At 40.6% G+C, this 17578-nt stretch overlaps 1 protein-coding gene across 6 annotated transcripts in view; it reads right to left on the bottom strand.

Annotated features, from left to right (window-relative positions):
* MAPKAP1 (MAPK associated protein 1) overlaps positions 1 to 17578 on the bottom strand; it is a 157150-nt gene that overhangs the window by 23844 nt on the left and 115728 nt on the right. For 4 of the 6 annotated variants that reach the window (XM_077835787.1, XM_077835789.1, XM_077835791.1 and 1 more), the window contains one exon: positions 9196 to 9303. In XM_077835787.1, coding sequence (XP_077691913.1) covers positions 9196 to 9303 — 108 coding nt within the window. Of the gene's footprint in view, positions 1 to 9195; positions 9304 to 15054; positions 15209 to 17578 lie in introns of those variants that run through there. The other 2 variants (XR_013348174.1, XR_013348175.1) reach the window with 2 other exon arrangements.

Genomic DNA, 17578 nt, shown 5'->3' on the forward strand with positions numbered 1-17578 from the left:
TTGACCACTTAATTTCTTTCAAAAATGTCAAAATGGGACATTCTGACAAGTTTATTTTCCCCCCCCCCCCAAATTTGTGAGAGTTGAGGAATTTATCAAAATTGACTCTTTCCCATAATAATTTTTGATTTAAGCAAATCAGCATTTTTCAACAAAAATATGTTTCATTGAAAAATTACGGGCCAGGTCTGCGGTTATTGTACTTTACCAGTGACTTATAGATACAACAAGCATTTGGCTGTATCTATCACTATCTCTTTTTTACTACATTTTTCCCACAGTGGGATTTAACTGTAGCATTAACATCTTTATATTTCCCCCCTCACCTACTAAAACTTTATTATTCTTAACAACGTGAGTGGTATCTTGTTTCTTATACTCAGCTCTAAGATAAAAAGCATACACTACTGATTAGTATTCTTATTACTACTGTAGGTATTAGCTTTAGAAAAGGTAACATCTCATTAAGCCAAAATGCCAATTACTGAAAAAAAAAACCACCTTAAAATTTTTACATTTTATGATGTTGGATTAATATCAATTTAAAAATTACTATAACGTGACAATTTTTTACTGAGTAATTTCATCTTAGCTGTAAATGATCATTCAGATGCTTTTAGATAAAGTGGTGCATAAATATGGTTGAAAATTGATTTAACTTCTTGAAGAAGATACTGAAGAATGACACATTTTGTTTAATACACCAGCTAATGTAGTCCTAAAAGCTGAAACAACTGCCAGTTCACAGTCCTAAATTTGCTGTGGGAGATTAATGAAAACTTATATTTTGCTGAAATTTTAATAATGGCCAGATGAGACAATAGAATTTTAGTAGAGGTATTAACAATATAGTATAACCAGCAAAAGGCTTGTCAATTTCTATATATTAATATTGTTCAAGACTTATGTGGTTGGATCTTGCTCAACACACTAATGCTTCCTGCATTGACCTTCTACACTGTGGTGGTGTAAATTTATATCCCATTTGGGGATTTCAACTTGTAGTGAAACTACAGAGAGTTTCCATATCTGGAGTCTAGTAACAAGTGGAGTACTTGCTTTTTAGAAAGGACAACAGTTACCAGGGGGAGGAAAACCCTGGCACTTGAGTCAAATACACACTGCTGATGCAGAAGCAGGCTTCCTTTTAATAGAGATAATTTGGAGTTTCAGAACTGCATCCTATTTGTCTCAGCAGGTGCTGCGATCACAGCCATGGAGAGGAGCAGTGTAAACTTAGAGGGAAACAATAAAACCTCAACACTCAATTTTTCCCACTTGCAAAAAATTTCCCTTTTCAGTGTATAAATCCACACCCAGATTTTCTTGTCTACAGTACATATGCTCATCTCTGTGTTGAGAGAACTTAAGTGCCTACAGCTAAATGCTTAAAAGTATACAGTGGAAAAAACATGTTCCAAAGATATCAGCCTAACAAGAACCTTTCCAACTATCTGCCCCATGAGAGAAAGGATTAGACTTGTGTGCGCCTCGGCAACACAGAAAACAGCTACCTGGCATTACAATCTAAAGGTATTTTTTAAATCTGCAAACTGGACCGTACCATTTGAATATTTTTTTTTTAACTCCAGTAAACTAGTGTATATGAGCATGTGAATTTGTGCATACCCATCTGAACAGTGTAACCACTCCACACTACAGAATGAGGAGATAAATTGTAACGGCTCCTTCAGAGACATTACAATGTATTTTGTCAAAGACCCTGTGTTAATGTCTCTATTCTATGGATTATCATAATGTATCATGTCAAACACCCATGCTGCAGTATTTCAAAGATACACTGAGATATGTCAAACTTTTGGTGCACTTAAAAGCATTTTGAAACACTATGGCATAGAGGTGCCTGGAAGGAAAGCAAGGACTATAATGGAATGGGTTGCCTTAGGATCAAAAGAAAACTGACTAGGAATATAAGTTAAAGGACTGAGTTCAACAGATAAAACTACTGAAATGCCAATGTAGGGCTGTCATGCATTCCTTCAATTACCCAACTGTGCTTTAACACTGCACTGTTTCAACCATAAAACTGTGTGTAGTGTTATGATACAATAGCAATATTCTGTGGTCATATATAATATAGCTTGCAGTCATATCACCTTGCATCAGATTTCTAGCTAAGCACGACCTGCCTGGGTGAGTACTGGAATAAGAACTCTCCAAGGAATACTTAGAGGGCACAGGAAATTATGCTGGGGATTCAACACTGGCACTCTTCATTCGGAATGAATAAAGCACAGATCCTGACCACCTGCGGTTCTTCCTGGAAGGTGCGGAGGTGTTAACCCAGTGTCCTGTCCTATTCCATGTTTGGTCTGAATTGCACCTGGGGAGGTAACTAACATTTTGCCTACTGCAGTTTTCAGACAGGTACAGCATTACCTCAAAGGATTGCACTACCTAACCTAAGATATTGGGTAATTTTACAATTCACAGTTAGCTATTTGTTATGTTCTACCCAAGAGGTGGCTGCATTTTGGTGGTGGGTGAAGACAGTCCTATGTCCCCCTTAGTTTAATACTTGAAATAATTGGTTCATGAGGATGATATTACACTAAAGAGGAAATGTGTGGACTAATAGCCAATCCAATCTGGTACCTAGTCAGAAATTTTGTAGTACCAAAAATAAAATACTGATCTCCTCTATAGTCTTTAATCAAAGGTTTCTTAACGTACTTTATAAATATTAACTAATTAAGGTTAAAAAATACTGGGCATGTTTAGACTTAAGAAGACTGCGGGGGGGACGGGACGACCTGATGATAGTCTTCAAGAACACGTTAAGAGGTGTAAAGAAGACTGTATCAATTGTTCTTTATGTCCACTGAAAGTAGGACAAGAAGTAGTTGGCATAATCTGCAGCAAGGAAAAGTTACATTCGATATTAAGAAAAACTTTGTAATTATAAGGATAGTTAAGCACAGGAAAGGTTACCAAGAAAGGCTGTGGAATCCCTGTCACTGATGGCTTTTAAGAACAGGTTAGACAAATCCCTGTCGGGGATGGTCTAGGTTTACTTGTCCTGCTCAGCGCGGGGGAATGGACTAGATGACCTCTCAAGGTCCTTTCCAGCCCGACATTTCTATGACTCTATAATTAAGACTCACAATACACCCTTGTAGAGTATTAATCTTCCGTTCACAGCTTCAATGGGTGGCTTTCCACAAGTCATAGCCTCTCAATCTGTGTTTACTCATTTGTAAAATGGATATAATAAGTGTCTATCTCATAGGGGTATTATGAGGCTGAACTTACTCATATCAGATCCTCAGATGAAAAGCCTGAATAGAAGGGCACGTTAGTAGTGTTATTAATTCTTTGACTGATTAACTAGTAGCCACCAAAATCAGATTCAGAGATAACATTTTCATTAGAATTTAAAATTTGAATACTTGGACAAAGTTTAAATTATTAAACTGGGGGATTCTATATTGGAAATATTTCAGATCCTCTGTAATTCAGAACAACCTCTCCTAATCTTGTTTTATTTGGCTATGTGAAGAGGATGGCTTGAGGTTTGTAGAATTTCTCTAGTTGCATATCATGGGAGAGAAGCCAGGAATTCCACCATCAGAACAGATCATCTGTCTAAAGATGGCAATACATTAGGACCCCTGAGGGTGCACTGGATAATAGCAGTAATATCAGTAACAGCAGAGATAAATGAAATCCTGACCGCAGAACTTGCCATATTGCTCCTATACCTGCAGCTTTATCAGAATGTTGGGGAGACCAAAAGAATTCAACAACAGAGGAAAGAATCATCTCCAAGCGCTGACTGGCGACATCATCGTAAAAGATACTTGCCCCACATAAGCAGCTGTGAATAAATCTGTCAAATATTTACAGGCCTGTCAGGTGTTTGAAACAGAGATCACAATGTAGTTTTTGAACGTAAAAGCGTCTACTTGGCAAAGCAATCAGCTCAAGTGGACACTCCAGGCCTAGACCAAGAGTCTGTTCAGCAGCTCTGAAGTCAGAGACCAAGGGTATGTCTATACTGTGCACCTTACAGTGGCAAGGCTGCGCCATTGTAAGGCATGCCGTATAGCCACTCTTTGTCAGCATGAGAGAGCGCTCCTGTCACAAAATAAAGCCACCCCCAACCTGGGGCGGTAGCTTTGTTGGCAAGATCCTGCTGGCAAAAACGCTGTCCACGCTAGAGCTTTTCATTGGTAAAACTTTTGTCAGTCAGGGGTGTTTTTTCTTCAGAAAGTGAGTGCAGTATAGACATAGCCCAAGTGTCTCACTGGGGAAACAGATACTATTCCAAAAAGTGGCTACTAAAGATCAAAGGTGTTAAGTTCACAACTACCTTGGCATTTTTTGCTCTTTCATTATCTATTTCACTAGAGGCAAAGCACCATCACGTTGTCCTGTAAAGTTAGGTTCCTACAAATGATACAGGGATTTCCTGTGAGAAAGAGGCAGAAATCAAAAGTGAGAAAAGCTAAGACCATATATTGCAGAAACATAGCATCAAGAAAGATGAGAACTGTATGAAGTAAAAGAAATAAGGAAAACAAATATATTTTCACTATGTGCTTGAAAACAGGAGATGTGAGGAAACGGGCTCCAGGGAGGTCAGCTGCCCATCTCCTGATCATGGTTTCTAGCAAGAAAGAAAGACAGACAGAAAGACAGAGGCATGTCATTCTGATCTGACACACCCATGATGGGGACACAGTTATTTATGACCCAGACAAAGAGGGGTCTGTTGCTTCTGAGGAGCCAGGCCAAATGTCACAATAAAAACACAAATTATATACCTGAGAGAAGAAAAAATTCTACCATCCCCTTAGGGATTGTGTATCTGAGAGCCCTGGAGGTGGCTTTTCCCTCAGAAAGAACCATGAGGTCTATGAGACAGACCTCAGATAATCTCTTATGAGCTGGGTTAATTCTTCTCATTATGTGTAGAGCATTAGTGCCTAGGAGCGCAGCTATAGCTGTGCTAGGTGTCTGGCCTGGCAGAGGAGGGAGCATAGCTCAGCTTGGGAGGACCATGAAGACGAGCAGACTGGTACCTCTGATGGTGTGAGAGAAGCCTGGTGGGCCCAGAAGCTGACTGGAGACGGAGGTCTCCATGCCTTGATGGAAACTAGGCATGATACAGACTATTTGATTTATTACCAGGAACCCATTGGTGAGCATCAAGACAAGCTGCTGCAGCTAGGGTCCACAAGAAAGGAAAGGGACTGAAAACAGAGCCCAGCACGGCCAATTTGGATGTTCACATGCGGACTCCATCACCCCAGCAGGGGGTTGAACTCTCTCAGTGACTAGGCCGGAGGGCTAAGCCACCTCCATAACCACAGAGTGCTGAAGACTCTACCGGGGAAAGTGAGGCAGAGCTGCTCAGTGCTGTGCCACTCCACCAGGGCGAATGCAGGGACAACCCCTCCACCACAGACCAGAGTAAGGTCTTTGTTCACGTGCAAAGATGAGATTAGTTTGGCAAGATCACCCTCACTAGCCCTATAACTGCACTTAGTTCAGGCGATGGATAACAGAATGAGGTATATCAGAAGAACTGATTTTCAAATGGTGAAAAAGATCAAACAGTAAAAGAAACATCAAAATGGAGGCACAGGTCTAGACATTTCTATTGATGTGTCTACATGGCCTCCAGGAACAAAGCATGGAGTCTGACTCAGAACACGAGGCATTAGCTGGCATGTGAAAATGACAGACTGTTAATCTCAAAGATACTACAGAAGTACCAGCTGTAGTACGGCTACTTAAAATATTAAATAGATGTGGCATATTCAAGAGCAAGCAAATATGTATTTCCTCAATGAAACAAAAATACATGATTAACTCCATTGCAAAAATGTCCCCTTATTACTTTAATGTACTAGTATATTGCTTAATGAAAGTTCTTAATTGTAATTCAATTAACTACATACACACAGTCCCCAATTACATTTTCCAATAAGACATTGGCTTTGGTATGGGTCTAAAGGCACTTAACCAATTTTAATATATTAAGTCCAATTTCCCTTGAATACTAATTACTACCAAATGGTAAAATGAGAAAGAGGAACTTTCCAGAAGCAGGATGGAGAAAATAAACTAAATTAACCATGAAGTGTTTGCTGTTTTTCATAAAAACATTTCACATAGCAAAATGCAGGCATTCAGTTTAAGCATCTCAAGTAAATGTTAGATGTTTAGTAGTTTTCTGCATGTGTATTTCTATTAATGAAAAGTTTTCTGTTTCCACTTAATCCCATGAAATATGAAGTATACATTCGTCCAAAGGAAACTGGCATCTATTTTACTAGCATCTGTTTGGCGCCATGTGAAAAAATAAATGAGCACATTTAATAAACAGACTAAACTCTAATCGAGATTCTTCTCTGTCCAAATACGTAAATAAGTTAAAGAGAAATAATTTTAAATAAGACCTAACATACAATATGGCTAATTCTATTTGATGTCAAGTTTTGATTTACACCTATCAATTTCTGGTTTCAGAGTAGCAGCCGTGTTAGTCTGTATCCACAAAAAGAAAAGGAGGACTTGTAGCACCTTAGAGACTAGCAAATTTATTTGAGCTTAAGCTTTCGTGAGTTACAGCTCACTTCATCGGCTGCATTCAGTGGATGCAGCCGATGAAGTGAGCTGTAGCTCACGAAAGCTTACGATCAAATAAATTTGTTAGTCTCTAAGGTGCCACAAGTCCTCCTTTTCTTTCTATCACTTTCTGTTTTGCATTGTCCGAGACCTACACCCTACACATCAGAGTTGGAGCTAACAAAAACCAATAATAAAATAATAATTTAATCAACAACCACAAGTAATCACAGACTCTATTTAACATCTCATCCAAAAGGTAACATCTGCAGCACCCCAAGGTCAAACGCTGCCATCCAAGTAGTGGTTCTAGGCCACAGTTTTAGGTGGGGCACCGTATGTGGTTTTAGCGCAGGCTCCATGAGCTCATTAATTAACGACAGCGTGGCTGCTCAGTTGTTCTGTTAAGTTCGCTGTGGTCTTGGGGCTCCTTATAGGAATGGGCATTGAGGTGTGGGGAGGTGCACTGGAGCATCAGCCCCCACAAAAATCTTTCAGGGAAAAGCGACAGGGTTCCACTAGACAGCTGATAGTGGCTGAGAGAACTGGAATCCAGGTGAGTTTACTTTCTCTTTGGGGCAGCTGTCCTAATGGGAGAGTTACCACTGCACCATGCTGGGGTACTGGTTCAGTGCTGACTAGAGGGAAGAACAGGGTCACCTACTGATCATCAACACCTAGATGTTTCTTAGAGGCTTCCCATCCAAGTACTGACCTGGTATGACCCTGCTTAGCTTGGGAGAACTCAGAGGATCACACCACAGTTCTCATGGCTACGGGGCATACTATGCATCCTTGCCTGGTACTGTACAGATAGGCCTGGAAGTGCAATGTGTGTATTCAGCTTTGAACCAGACAGCCCAGGTTCAAGAGTTTGATTATATTTTAAATGAAATAGGCAAGATCGCCAAAAATATGATCAGTGCTGGCTTTGGTTCAGGAAGAGAACTGGTGCATGTAAGAACAATTTAATATTACACTGTTTGCTTTATGAAATTTACTTTTCATACAAAAGGAACAGTTAAGAGATATACTCAAAAAATATTAAACAATTCATATATATACACCCCAGGATAGGATTATGGAACAGTCTGATTTACTTAACAAGATTAAAACTATTGTGTTTGCACATTCAGGGCTGGTCTTCTCTACAGGCAGACCTATGCTGCTGCGATCGATGCAGCAGGGATCAATTTAGCGGGTCTAGTGAAGACCTACTAAATCGATGGCAGAGTGCTCTCCAGTTGACTCCAGTACTCCAGCTCCCCGAGAATAGTTAGGGAAGTCGACTGGAGAGCGTCTCCTGTCGATGCAGTGCAGTGAAGACACTGGGATAAGTCGACCTAAGTTAGGTCGACTCCAGCTATGTTATTCACGTAGCTGGAGTAGCGTAACTTAGGTCGACTTACCTCCGTAGTGAAGATAAGCCCTTAAAGAAGCTCTTCCAACTTTTGTAGGGTTTCTCCCTGAAGTACCCTAGAACAATAGGACACAGAAATAAAGGTGAAGCATGAAGGTGGTCTCAGGAGTGAAGTCTATCCACTCTGAACATGGGAACCAGGAACATGAGGTCTAATCTCAACTCTGACACTGAGTTGCTATTAGTCAAATCACTTCAGCTCAAAGTTTCAGTTTTGCCGTTCATTAAATGGGGGACAGCACCACATACCTGGCACATGAGGTAGGAGTTACCCCACTGATGCTCCATCACTTTTCTATGTCATATCCTTCTTGGGGAAATTCAGGAAGAAATGAAAGAAGAAGAAATGCTATAGCCTTTAAGCATAAATGAAAGGATTTAATCTTTGTAAAGGAAAGGAAACCAGAAATTCCATGCTCTACAGCAAGGGCTCCAATCGCCACTCTTGGCAACAGAAAACCTCTTAGCATGAGTTTAACTGTGATCATAAATGCCACCAGTTTTCTGACTAATGAAGAAAAAAAAATGAGTGTTGCATAGAAGTGAGAAGAAAACTAAATGGAGAGCCTGGCCACTGGGAAAGTTGGAAAGACAGAGGGATGAACCAAAAGGGGGAAAACTTTATATTTGTCTCCAACAAATTTTGTGAAACTTATAAAAACAAAATAAAACAAACCCAAAAAGTAATGTTTTTGCATATCTGGAGAGAAAATAATTTTTCCCCACACTTAGATAAACACCACCTCTAAACCTCTGCTGTAGTTACATCTACATGATTAATTTCTTTTAGAGGTTTAAAAGCTGCTGCTTCTTGGGCAGCAATATTGACATGGTAAAACGTATCACAGACCAATAATTTTATCCACTGAATAGTGCTTGCAACAGAAAAAGTTTTATATTTCAAGTGTTTTTCACAGTTGGTCATAACTTTACAGAACAGAGTTTTAACAGAAAAAGATTAATCAAGAAGTGATAAACAGGATGCAGACCATTTGCCAAAAGGTATGAAATCAATCATTTCACTTTGGACTATTCTTTTGGCACAGTTGAAAAGTGCCTTAGGAAACAGAGCCTCTTCAAAACTTACTCGCCCAGCCGGTACAGCCTGTGTTCCAGAATACATAACTTATGTGAGCGTAAGCAATTTACAAGAGCAAAAGTGAAAAGGGCAAACATACTGTTCTCTCGGACAAGGCAGAATTCCAAAGTGCTCTGGCTCTCCAAGGTACAGTCTAAGTCTACTGGGACGTTGGGTTCACTCTGCTTCTCCAGACGATACTGAGGACCTGAAAGATAAAAAAAAAACCTTGTAAAACTCTCTGGATTCTAATTAAAAGACAGCTCATCAGAGTCAGTTAACAATACTTAAACTCAAGAGGTAAAGTCAATGGTTGTTTATGTCTGAAGTACCTGTCCACTAGGGAAACAAAACAGTCATAAAGTAGTGGAGGATGGTATGCTTGGAAAGTGCATGGAAACACAGACTGTCCCAGTCACTGCCCACAGCCTGACACTTCCTGCCTACTTCACTGACAACAAAAAAATATCAACAAACATTTCTGACCTACACCCAACTAGCTCTATGTATCCGCCTGTATCCCCACCCATGTTTTCTCACTGGCAGTAAAGTTGTTTATTTGGACCTCAAATTGTCCTTAGAAAAAGTAACATGCAGCTTTTTTTGACTCAGTATTCCCAGCCATTCTGTATCTGGTGGGAGCTGGCCTGTTGTGAAAGTTAGCCGGCCTGCACTTTGCCTCAGAAATGGAGCTATTCTCACATGCTGTCTGGAAGCTGAAGAACATTCTGAAGAGAAGGCAGATGCACTGCAGTATAGCTAAACAATTCCCATTTAAAGATACACAGTGTTACTTTGCTTATCTGAGTGCTTCCCACTCCCAGCCCGGGACAAAAAATGATGCATTCCTTATTGCAGGCTCAAATGGATGTGCACTCACACACACACGAGTGGATTTAAAATGGCAGGAAAGGTTGTGATTGTATTGATGAGCCATTAAAGCAAAGGCGACCACGACCAGGACAATAGAGGCACTCAGAGTGTATGCTGTACTTTGAGACAGTTGGGAAGCAGGCAAGGGTGGAGGTCGGTTTGCAAGAGAATTTATATTATGGATTTCATTTCATTGTGAAACTCAGCTCTACAATGCTGGGGTATTTCTTTTTCCTACTCATTTTGGGTCTTGTGACAGCCTAGACTTCTAATGCTCACAGGACTGGCACTGCCATTTTAGACATTAGCGGTGGTGACCAGTGCTATTTTCCACATTAGCTCAAGATAACATGACAGACTTTGTACACAGGAATGAGCCTTTCCAGTTATCATTGTTTCTACAGTTTCAGGTAACAGGTCCCAATGCTTGATGGAGTCTGATATCAGTTAATACCTCAATGGCTGTAAGAAGCAGCAAGGGTCACCAGGATATATACGAATCCATTGTCCTACCAGAGATCTGAATACTTTTCACTATTGTACACCTTACACTGAAATAAAACTACATACAGGGAACACTTCTCCCATTAGTGAAATGAAGCCATTTCTGGGGTGTTACGGGGGGCTGTTTGAACAGTGCACAGAAACACTAGGCAGCGAATTAGGAGAGTATGAGACACGTAACTTCTGTAAATGAAACTGCAGAGGAAATGTAAGCAGCAGAATGTCTCTTCTTAAGTAGATTGATTGAATCATCACAGCTAATACCCCTAACTCTTGCAAAAAGTACCTTTGGGGTGTTAATGAACACTAATGGCTAGGACAGTGGTGGGCAACCTGTGGCCCATCAGGGTAATCCGCTGGTGGGCTGCGAGACAGTTTGTTTACATTGACTGTCCTACTGGGCTAGGACCTCTGTTTTCTCTCTCAAAAGATGAGCCAATAATTACATAGTGTGGTGCACAGTTGCTGTGGGTCAAGGAAAATAATTTTATCCAAGAAACCCTTTCAATTAATAAGGAATGTACTCAAACCCTGATTCCCTTAACACACAGGACATGAAGAATAGCACCAGCCACAGTGGTTGAGTCCCCCTTGACAGATATCAGGTCACTACAATACAAATGACTGCTACAACACTAGTACTTTAGGTTAGCGTTACAGCTGTGTAACAAAGCTGAGTAGTGAAAGTCCAGTGGAAAAATCTCTCAAACGATTCCACTGAAAAAAAACATGTTAAGACGATTTTTGGTATTTTAAAAAGCTAATTAGCCCATTTGTGCTTATTGTTAAAGTCCTTCCTTCTGGCCCCCAAAATCTGGCCAAAAATGCCACTGATAACTTAAAGAACATCTTTAATTTCTAAGGCAAACAGTAACTATCATTTAAATGATAGTTTAAATCATTATTTTCATTAACTCTCTTTGATCATGCAAAAATTTCAAAGTAGCTGCTTTTATACTCCAAAGCTATCTAAACAAGGAAAAGCTGCCTCTATACCTGAGGCACTTAGGGTCTATATACTGGCCCATGCCAGCTGATTCAGGCTCACAGGGTTCTGGCTAAGCGGCTGTTTAATTGTGGCTTGGGCTATAGCTTAAGCTCTGGGATCCTCCTACCTCACAGGATCCTAGAGCCCAGGCTCCAGAATGAACCTGGACATCTACACTGCAATTAAACAGCCCTTTAGCTCATGCCCTGCAAGTCTGAGTGTCTAACTGCAGTACAGAAATACCCTTACAGCACAATATCCCTCAACGCACACGTCCCATCAAGGCACAAGTGTCCACAATAAAAAATTGTTTTCTCAAGTCACTAAAAATAGCAGCTGGTCTACCAGGCTGATTATGCAACTGTGTCTTTTTAGTGATATGAAGGGTCTCTAAACAGGATCTTAATAAAGCAAAACTATTAACACTGAAATCATGAAATATATTCATCATATACTATCATAATTCAAAGTCAGTAAAGCATTCAGAAATATTTAAAACATAAAAAAATCAAGTCTTTTAGCCTCAGATGGCATGCCTCAGAGAAGGAATTTGTTAGCCAATTCATTTAAATTTACTACAGCATAGTTTCAATTATGGCTCCTCATTTTGTTTCCCCAGAAGCCATGTGAAGAGCACACCGCATGTTCTGAGTGTATTTTGCTCTTGAAACAGTGCATTATTTTTCTGTAAAATGGAGTCTCCTTATTCCTGGTGACTTTCAGAACAGATGCAGGGCCAGGCTATTTGCAGGCCACAAGAGGAAAGCACAACTATTCCCTCTGTGCGCAGCACAATTAGCAATTGCACATGTAGCTGGTTCCAAGCATTTATAAAACAAACTGCACTTCAAGAAAAAGCAGAGATATTTTATCTAAGCACAAATAGGAAAAGGAGCAAAGTATGTATGGCACCATCTTCCTTCTTCTACAAGACTTGAATCATTGCAAATCTGTCTCAAAAACTGAAAAAAAATAAGGCCTGGTTTGTCAGGCAGAAGGACAAGCGGAACTTACCGAGGATAAACTTCAAATAAATACCAAAATCAGATCAATCAATCGATCTGGATTTAAATGTTGTTGTAGGTGTTTAAACTGACAAGGTAAAGCAGATTGAGACAGAGGGCAAAAACTGCCTGCTTAGTCCATCTTGCTGTAAGGGGACAGTAGACAATAATCTCCAATGGTCCCCAAACAACATTTGGCTGCTGCAGTACACACAGAATGAACAAAGTGGGCAGAGAGATTTGTAGCCTCTGATTTGAATTTCCATGAACTGGCTGCTTAAATCCAAATCTTAGTTCTTAATGTCAACTGTCTGATTCCAAAACAGAAAATCCTGCAGCATAAGAGATATGTATTTTTCAAATCCTTCTCTATTTGCAAACAACATGAGAGATCTGTGCTGCAGAGATCAGACCAGCATTAAGGTTATTGTAATTTTCTTAACAGACCATAATCTGTACAATGAGAACTGAAAGAGTATCACATGAATCCCAGATCCATGAGTACTTCAAACCTGGTATGGTTTACTAAGTTTTCCCATGTGCTGCAAACTAGTACAAGGGCCATGCACAAATGGAAATGTTTTGGGAAAAGGAATGCATTCCTCAACTCTCAGTATCAGTATCTGTGATCTTTTTTAAATAAGATCTCAAACAGCTACTAAATAGGCAAAGGCCTAATTTTAATTTTAAATTGAAGCTACATGCATGCTAACGGGACTTTGTTTATTTGATTTCCAGCAGATGCAGAGGGCAGAGAGGAGAGTTGAGTCTCATTCTCCCTTTTTTTCCACCTCCACTGGGTCCCACCCGGGCCCCCCACCCACCACCACAGAGCTTTCCATGGGCACAGCTCCAGGGTGCCCTCAGACACTGAATTCATCTACCCCCAGAGCGATCCACACCAGTATACACCTCACTTCACACCCCTTGCCTTCTGTTTAAGATTAGAAGCTCTTGTTTGCTGGTGAGGTGCCCGGCACACTGATACGTTAGTAATAATAAAAGTTAATTTTGAGAAATAGGTTAAATGTAGTTTTACACACCGCACTCCCACCCATCCCCTACCCAAAGCTGTGGTTTCATTATCACTTGGTAATTCCTTAGAGGACCTTTCTTATGCCTGAGGCTGTGTGAAAGATGCACACAAAGAACAGGGGAACCCAGTGACATTGTCTAGATGTGACGTGTAGACTACAGACAAGAATGTATTTTTTCTTCATCTCAGTTACTGCCATTTTAGGTGTGACTAGTGACAACAGCAGGTAAAAGCAGACACAGTATGATTTCTAAGTTGACTCCATCCCCTTAGAATTATTGCTGAACCAGATATAAAGAATCATGCAGGGAGAGAATTAAAAATCATGTGCTCGATAGCAGCTTATCCTCTCCCTATGGATCACAGATTCCCCAGGCTCTGGATCCAGGCTGACGAAGTCGTCTTCCCTAGGCTCTACACACTCTCTGCCAAGCTGCACGGAGCAGAAGGCTGCCAGCGATTGCAGCTGGAGACCGTTTGGTGTAATCTTGCCAGTAGCGAGGCAATTTTGGAGCAAATTGTGAATTTTTGCAATTCTGTAAAATACCAAAATATTCTTAATAAATATACAGTCTGACTATAAATGAGATACTAAATTTAAGATTAAGCAAATGAAAAACCGCAATACTACAGGATTGCTGCTGAGGCAATTTCTATTGGAACAGATTCTTCAGAGAAGTGAATATTATATAATTCAGAGTGTAAATGGGTCTTTAGGCAGTACATACCCTTTAGAAATAGGTTTAAAATGTCAAAAATCTGAAGAAAGCTACATGACCTCTACATTACAACAACAACAAAAAACGTAAGGGTGAGTCTATGGAGCGATTGTATTGAGTAAATAGAAACCTCATTTCAGATGTTCAAAAGATGAATTTATAGTGGAAATATCATGTAACTTAATGGTCTAATAACAAAATATTGCTCTGGGCATTTCAAGAGAATTTCCAAGTTATAATACCAAAGTTGGATTTTTATAGATTTTTGTAATTCTGAGGCAAACATTTCCACACAAGTTTAAAAGAAAACCTTCAGAACATGGCATATGAAAGGTAAGTGGCATTGTACCTCCATTTAACTATTTAACTCTTACCTTTAACTACAAGGACTATTGCTTTAGCATACAGCTCAGGTTTAACTGCAGCTGGTTGATACAGTGGTTCAGTATATTTTCTCACACTACCATTAACATGGGCAAAGGTGGAGAGCCGGTCATTTCCGTGACATCCCACCATCAAACTAGAAGTTCAGGTGCTAGGAGAAAAACTGCTGTGGGCAGAAGACAACTCTGAGCCCCTCCAAGCCCCATCCCTGTTCAGTTATTTCACCAAAATACCCCAAGGGAATTACACAGAAAAAGGGCAAGCAGGGCGGCTGTGGAGCAACCAAACCTGGCATACTAATACATCCAATGAAAAAGGAGTGAGGTGGGTATGAACCAGGAGTGTGATCTGAACTAAGCCAAAATGGGAAGAGATGAAGCAGTTGTACCTGAAAGCAAATAATTTTTCATTCAAAGACTAGAAGAGATTAATTCAAGGGTACAATACATACCCATAGGCTAAGCTCTCTTTAGCTCTTGGAGGAGGTGCTAAGGTTGAACCCCTATTCCAGCAGACATTGCAGACAAGTTGCCTTGGGCACACTGATCTTCTTAATTTTTGGACCACACTGCTGGGCAAAATATCCTGCAAATATGAGCAAGTGCCTAAACACAAAGAATTGCAAAAGCTAGCACAGACAGAGCAACTCTTCACTTTTAGCAATGATTTTAACACACGCACTGATCAATTACTGTCAAACAACTGTACTAACTTCATCACAAAGGCAGAACTATTTATTTACAAAACAATACTCTAAACATCTTGACTGCAGACATCAAACTTGCATGCAACATTTAAATGTATATAATTATATAATGTACAATCCCACCAGTTAAAATGCTTATTTGCCCCTCGGTGTGGCTGCTAGAAAGATTTGTACTGTACTATGTTATTGTGTTAAACATTGAGGCAGCTGCCTCTTCATATAGCAGGAGGATCATTAGGAATTTTAAAAAAAATTACATATAACAAAGTCACTCTTTAGCTTCCTATGGCACAATATAAAATTTACCCTTGGTGATGAGAACCGCAGAGTAAAATCGAATTAAACAATTCCCTCACAAAAGGAGAAAGGCGGTGCCTATTACAACAAACCATGCCTGCTGCCTAGTGAAACTGCAAAGCCTTCAGAAAGGGTTTCGAAAGCCTGACCCATCAGTTCTAATTTTTAAAACTTATCCTTTCAGTCAAGACTAGAAAAAGGCCCATTCCAACTTTTATCTTTCCTACAAAGTACCGTTATCTTGGTCTGATGTCAGGAGCTTTATCTCTCTTTCTGCTGACAAGCAGAGACGAGAGAGATAAGATTGGGAACGAATCTCACTTCTCTGAGTAAATAAATAATCAATACTCATCTAAATGTAAATGAGAAAGTATCCCCCTCTGATAACAGGGCTCTTATCAAAGAGCCAATTTTCTGCAGACATTTGGCCTCAACCAAATCACCATCATTCAGGCCCAGCCTAATGGCTAAAAATCGTAACTAAATTGAACCGATCACCAGAGATCAACTAAGTTCAGCCATGGCTACTTCAGGTTCAAATGTTTTGGAATGCAATTTTGCCCCCATTAACTTTCAACAGCAATGAAAAATACACTGGTCAGGGGTTGAATGTGCACAATAAACAAACTCAAACATTTATTTTTTTAAAGTGTTTAAACAAAAACCAAACCAACCCCAGCTCTGTGTGCAAACAAATAAATGTTACAATAAGGATAAAAATGGAGCTTGTGGGAAGACTTAGCTCAGTGTTTCAATCTGTATGGAATGCTGAGAGCTGCAATTCTGCTGCCAAATAGCAATTCAACTATTTAAAGACAGGTAGAAATAAAGAGTCAGACTAGATTAAAATGTCACTGAAGAACTAAATGAACTTCTCTCTCTACAACATTCCCCTTATTTATTCCTATCACCAAAGCCTTGGTCTATGCCAGGGGTGGCCAAACTTACTGACCTCCGAGCCCTATACAACAATCTTCAGAAGTTCGAGAGCCAGCGCTCAGGGCTTCAGCCCTCAGTAGGTGCCTGCTGGGGTTTGGGGCTTCAGTCCCACTCCTGCTGAAACCCTGAGAACCTCCTCCCCACTGGGCGGAAGCCACTATCCCACCACCCTGCTGCAAGGCAGAGGTCCTTACCTCACCCCCAGTCTGGTAGGTGGAGAATGGACATGGGGGGCTCTGTGAGTTGCACTTTAACAGTAAAAGAGCCACATGTGGCTCACGAGCCAGTTTGCCCACCCCTGGTCTATGTCCCTGTCAGTTCTTGCCTTGACTAATGCAACCCCCTTGTCCCTGATCTTCCCCATATGCACCCTGCAGCCCCAGGTTAGCCAGCTTGCTTCAGCTACAATCATTCTCCTCACCCGGTACTGGAACCATGTTTCTTCAAGGTCCCGCAGTGCCTTGTGATCCCTGTGACATCCCAAAGCCCTCATCCTTATTTCCAAGGCTTTGCATACCTTGACTTGCCCCCTACCTCCCTATACAAGCCCTAGCTCACCCTGTGTGCTTCCCTCTCTGCTTCCACACACAACTGCTTCCCTTTCTCATAGTGCCCCCTATAATGCTGTCTCCACTAGGGAATTCTACAAAAATATTCCCAATTCAGCTTAGTGGGAGCTTTAGTGTTGACAATGCTACAGTAATTTGTGTTTTTACCATTGTGTTTATTAAGCCTGCTGAGGTCAGTGGCAACTGGGTCTAGAACCCCAAGACTCCTGATTCCTAGTCCTGTATCTGAGCCAGTGGACCACACATACTAACTATAAACCAGTTCTTCTGTGCTAATCCCCTTGGACTGCAGCATAGTACCCCAGGCAAGTGTTAAATTCTGCATTCCAAGGGGAAACACACTCTCTCCACTCATCCTCTACTGTAGCTCAGTAGGAAATAGGAATGAAAAAGGAAGAACCCCACCATCCTGTAGGGGAAAGAGTAAAGCTGAATGGCTGGCTGCTTGTCTTGCTGCAATAACT

This window comes from Eretmochelys imbricata, chromosome 16 (genome assembly GCF_965152235.1).
Source record: "Eretmochelys imbricata isolate rEreImb1 chromosome 16, rEreImb1.hap1, whole genome shotgun sequence".
Lineage (NCBI taxonomy): Eukaryota > Metazoa > Chordata > Testudines > Cheloniidae > Eretmochelys > Eretmochelys imbricata.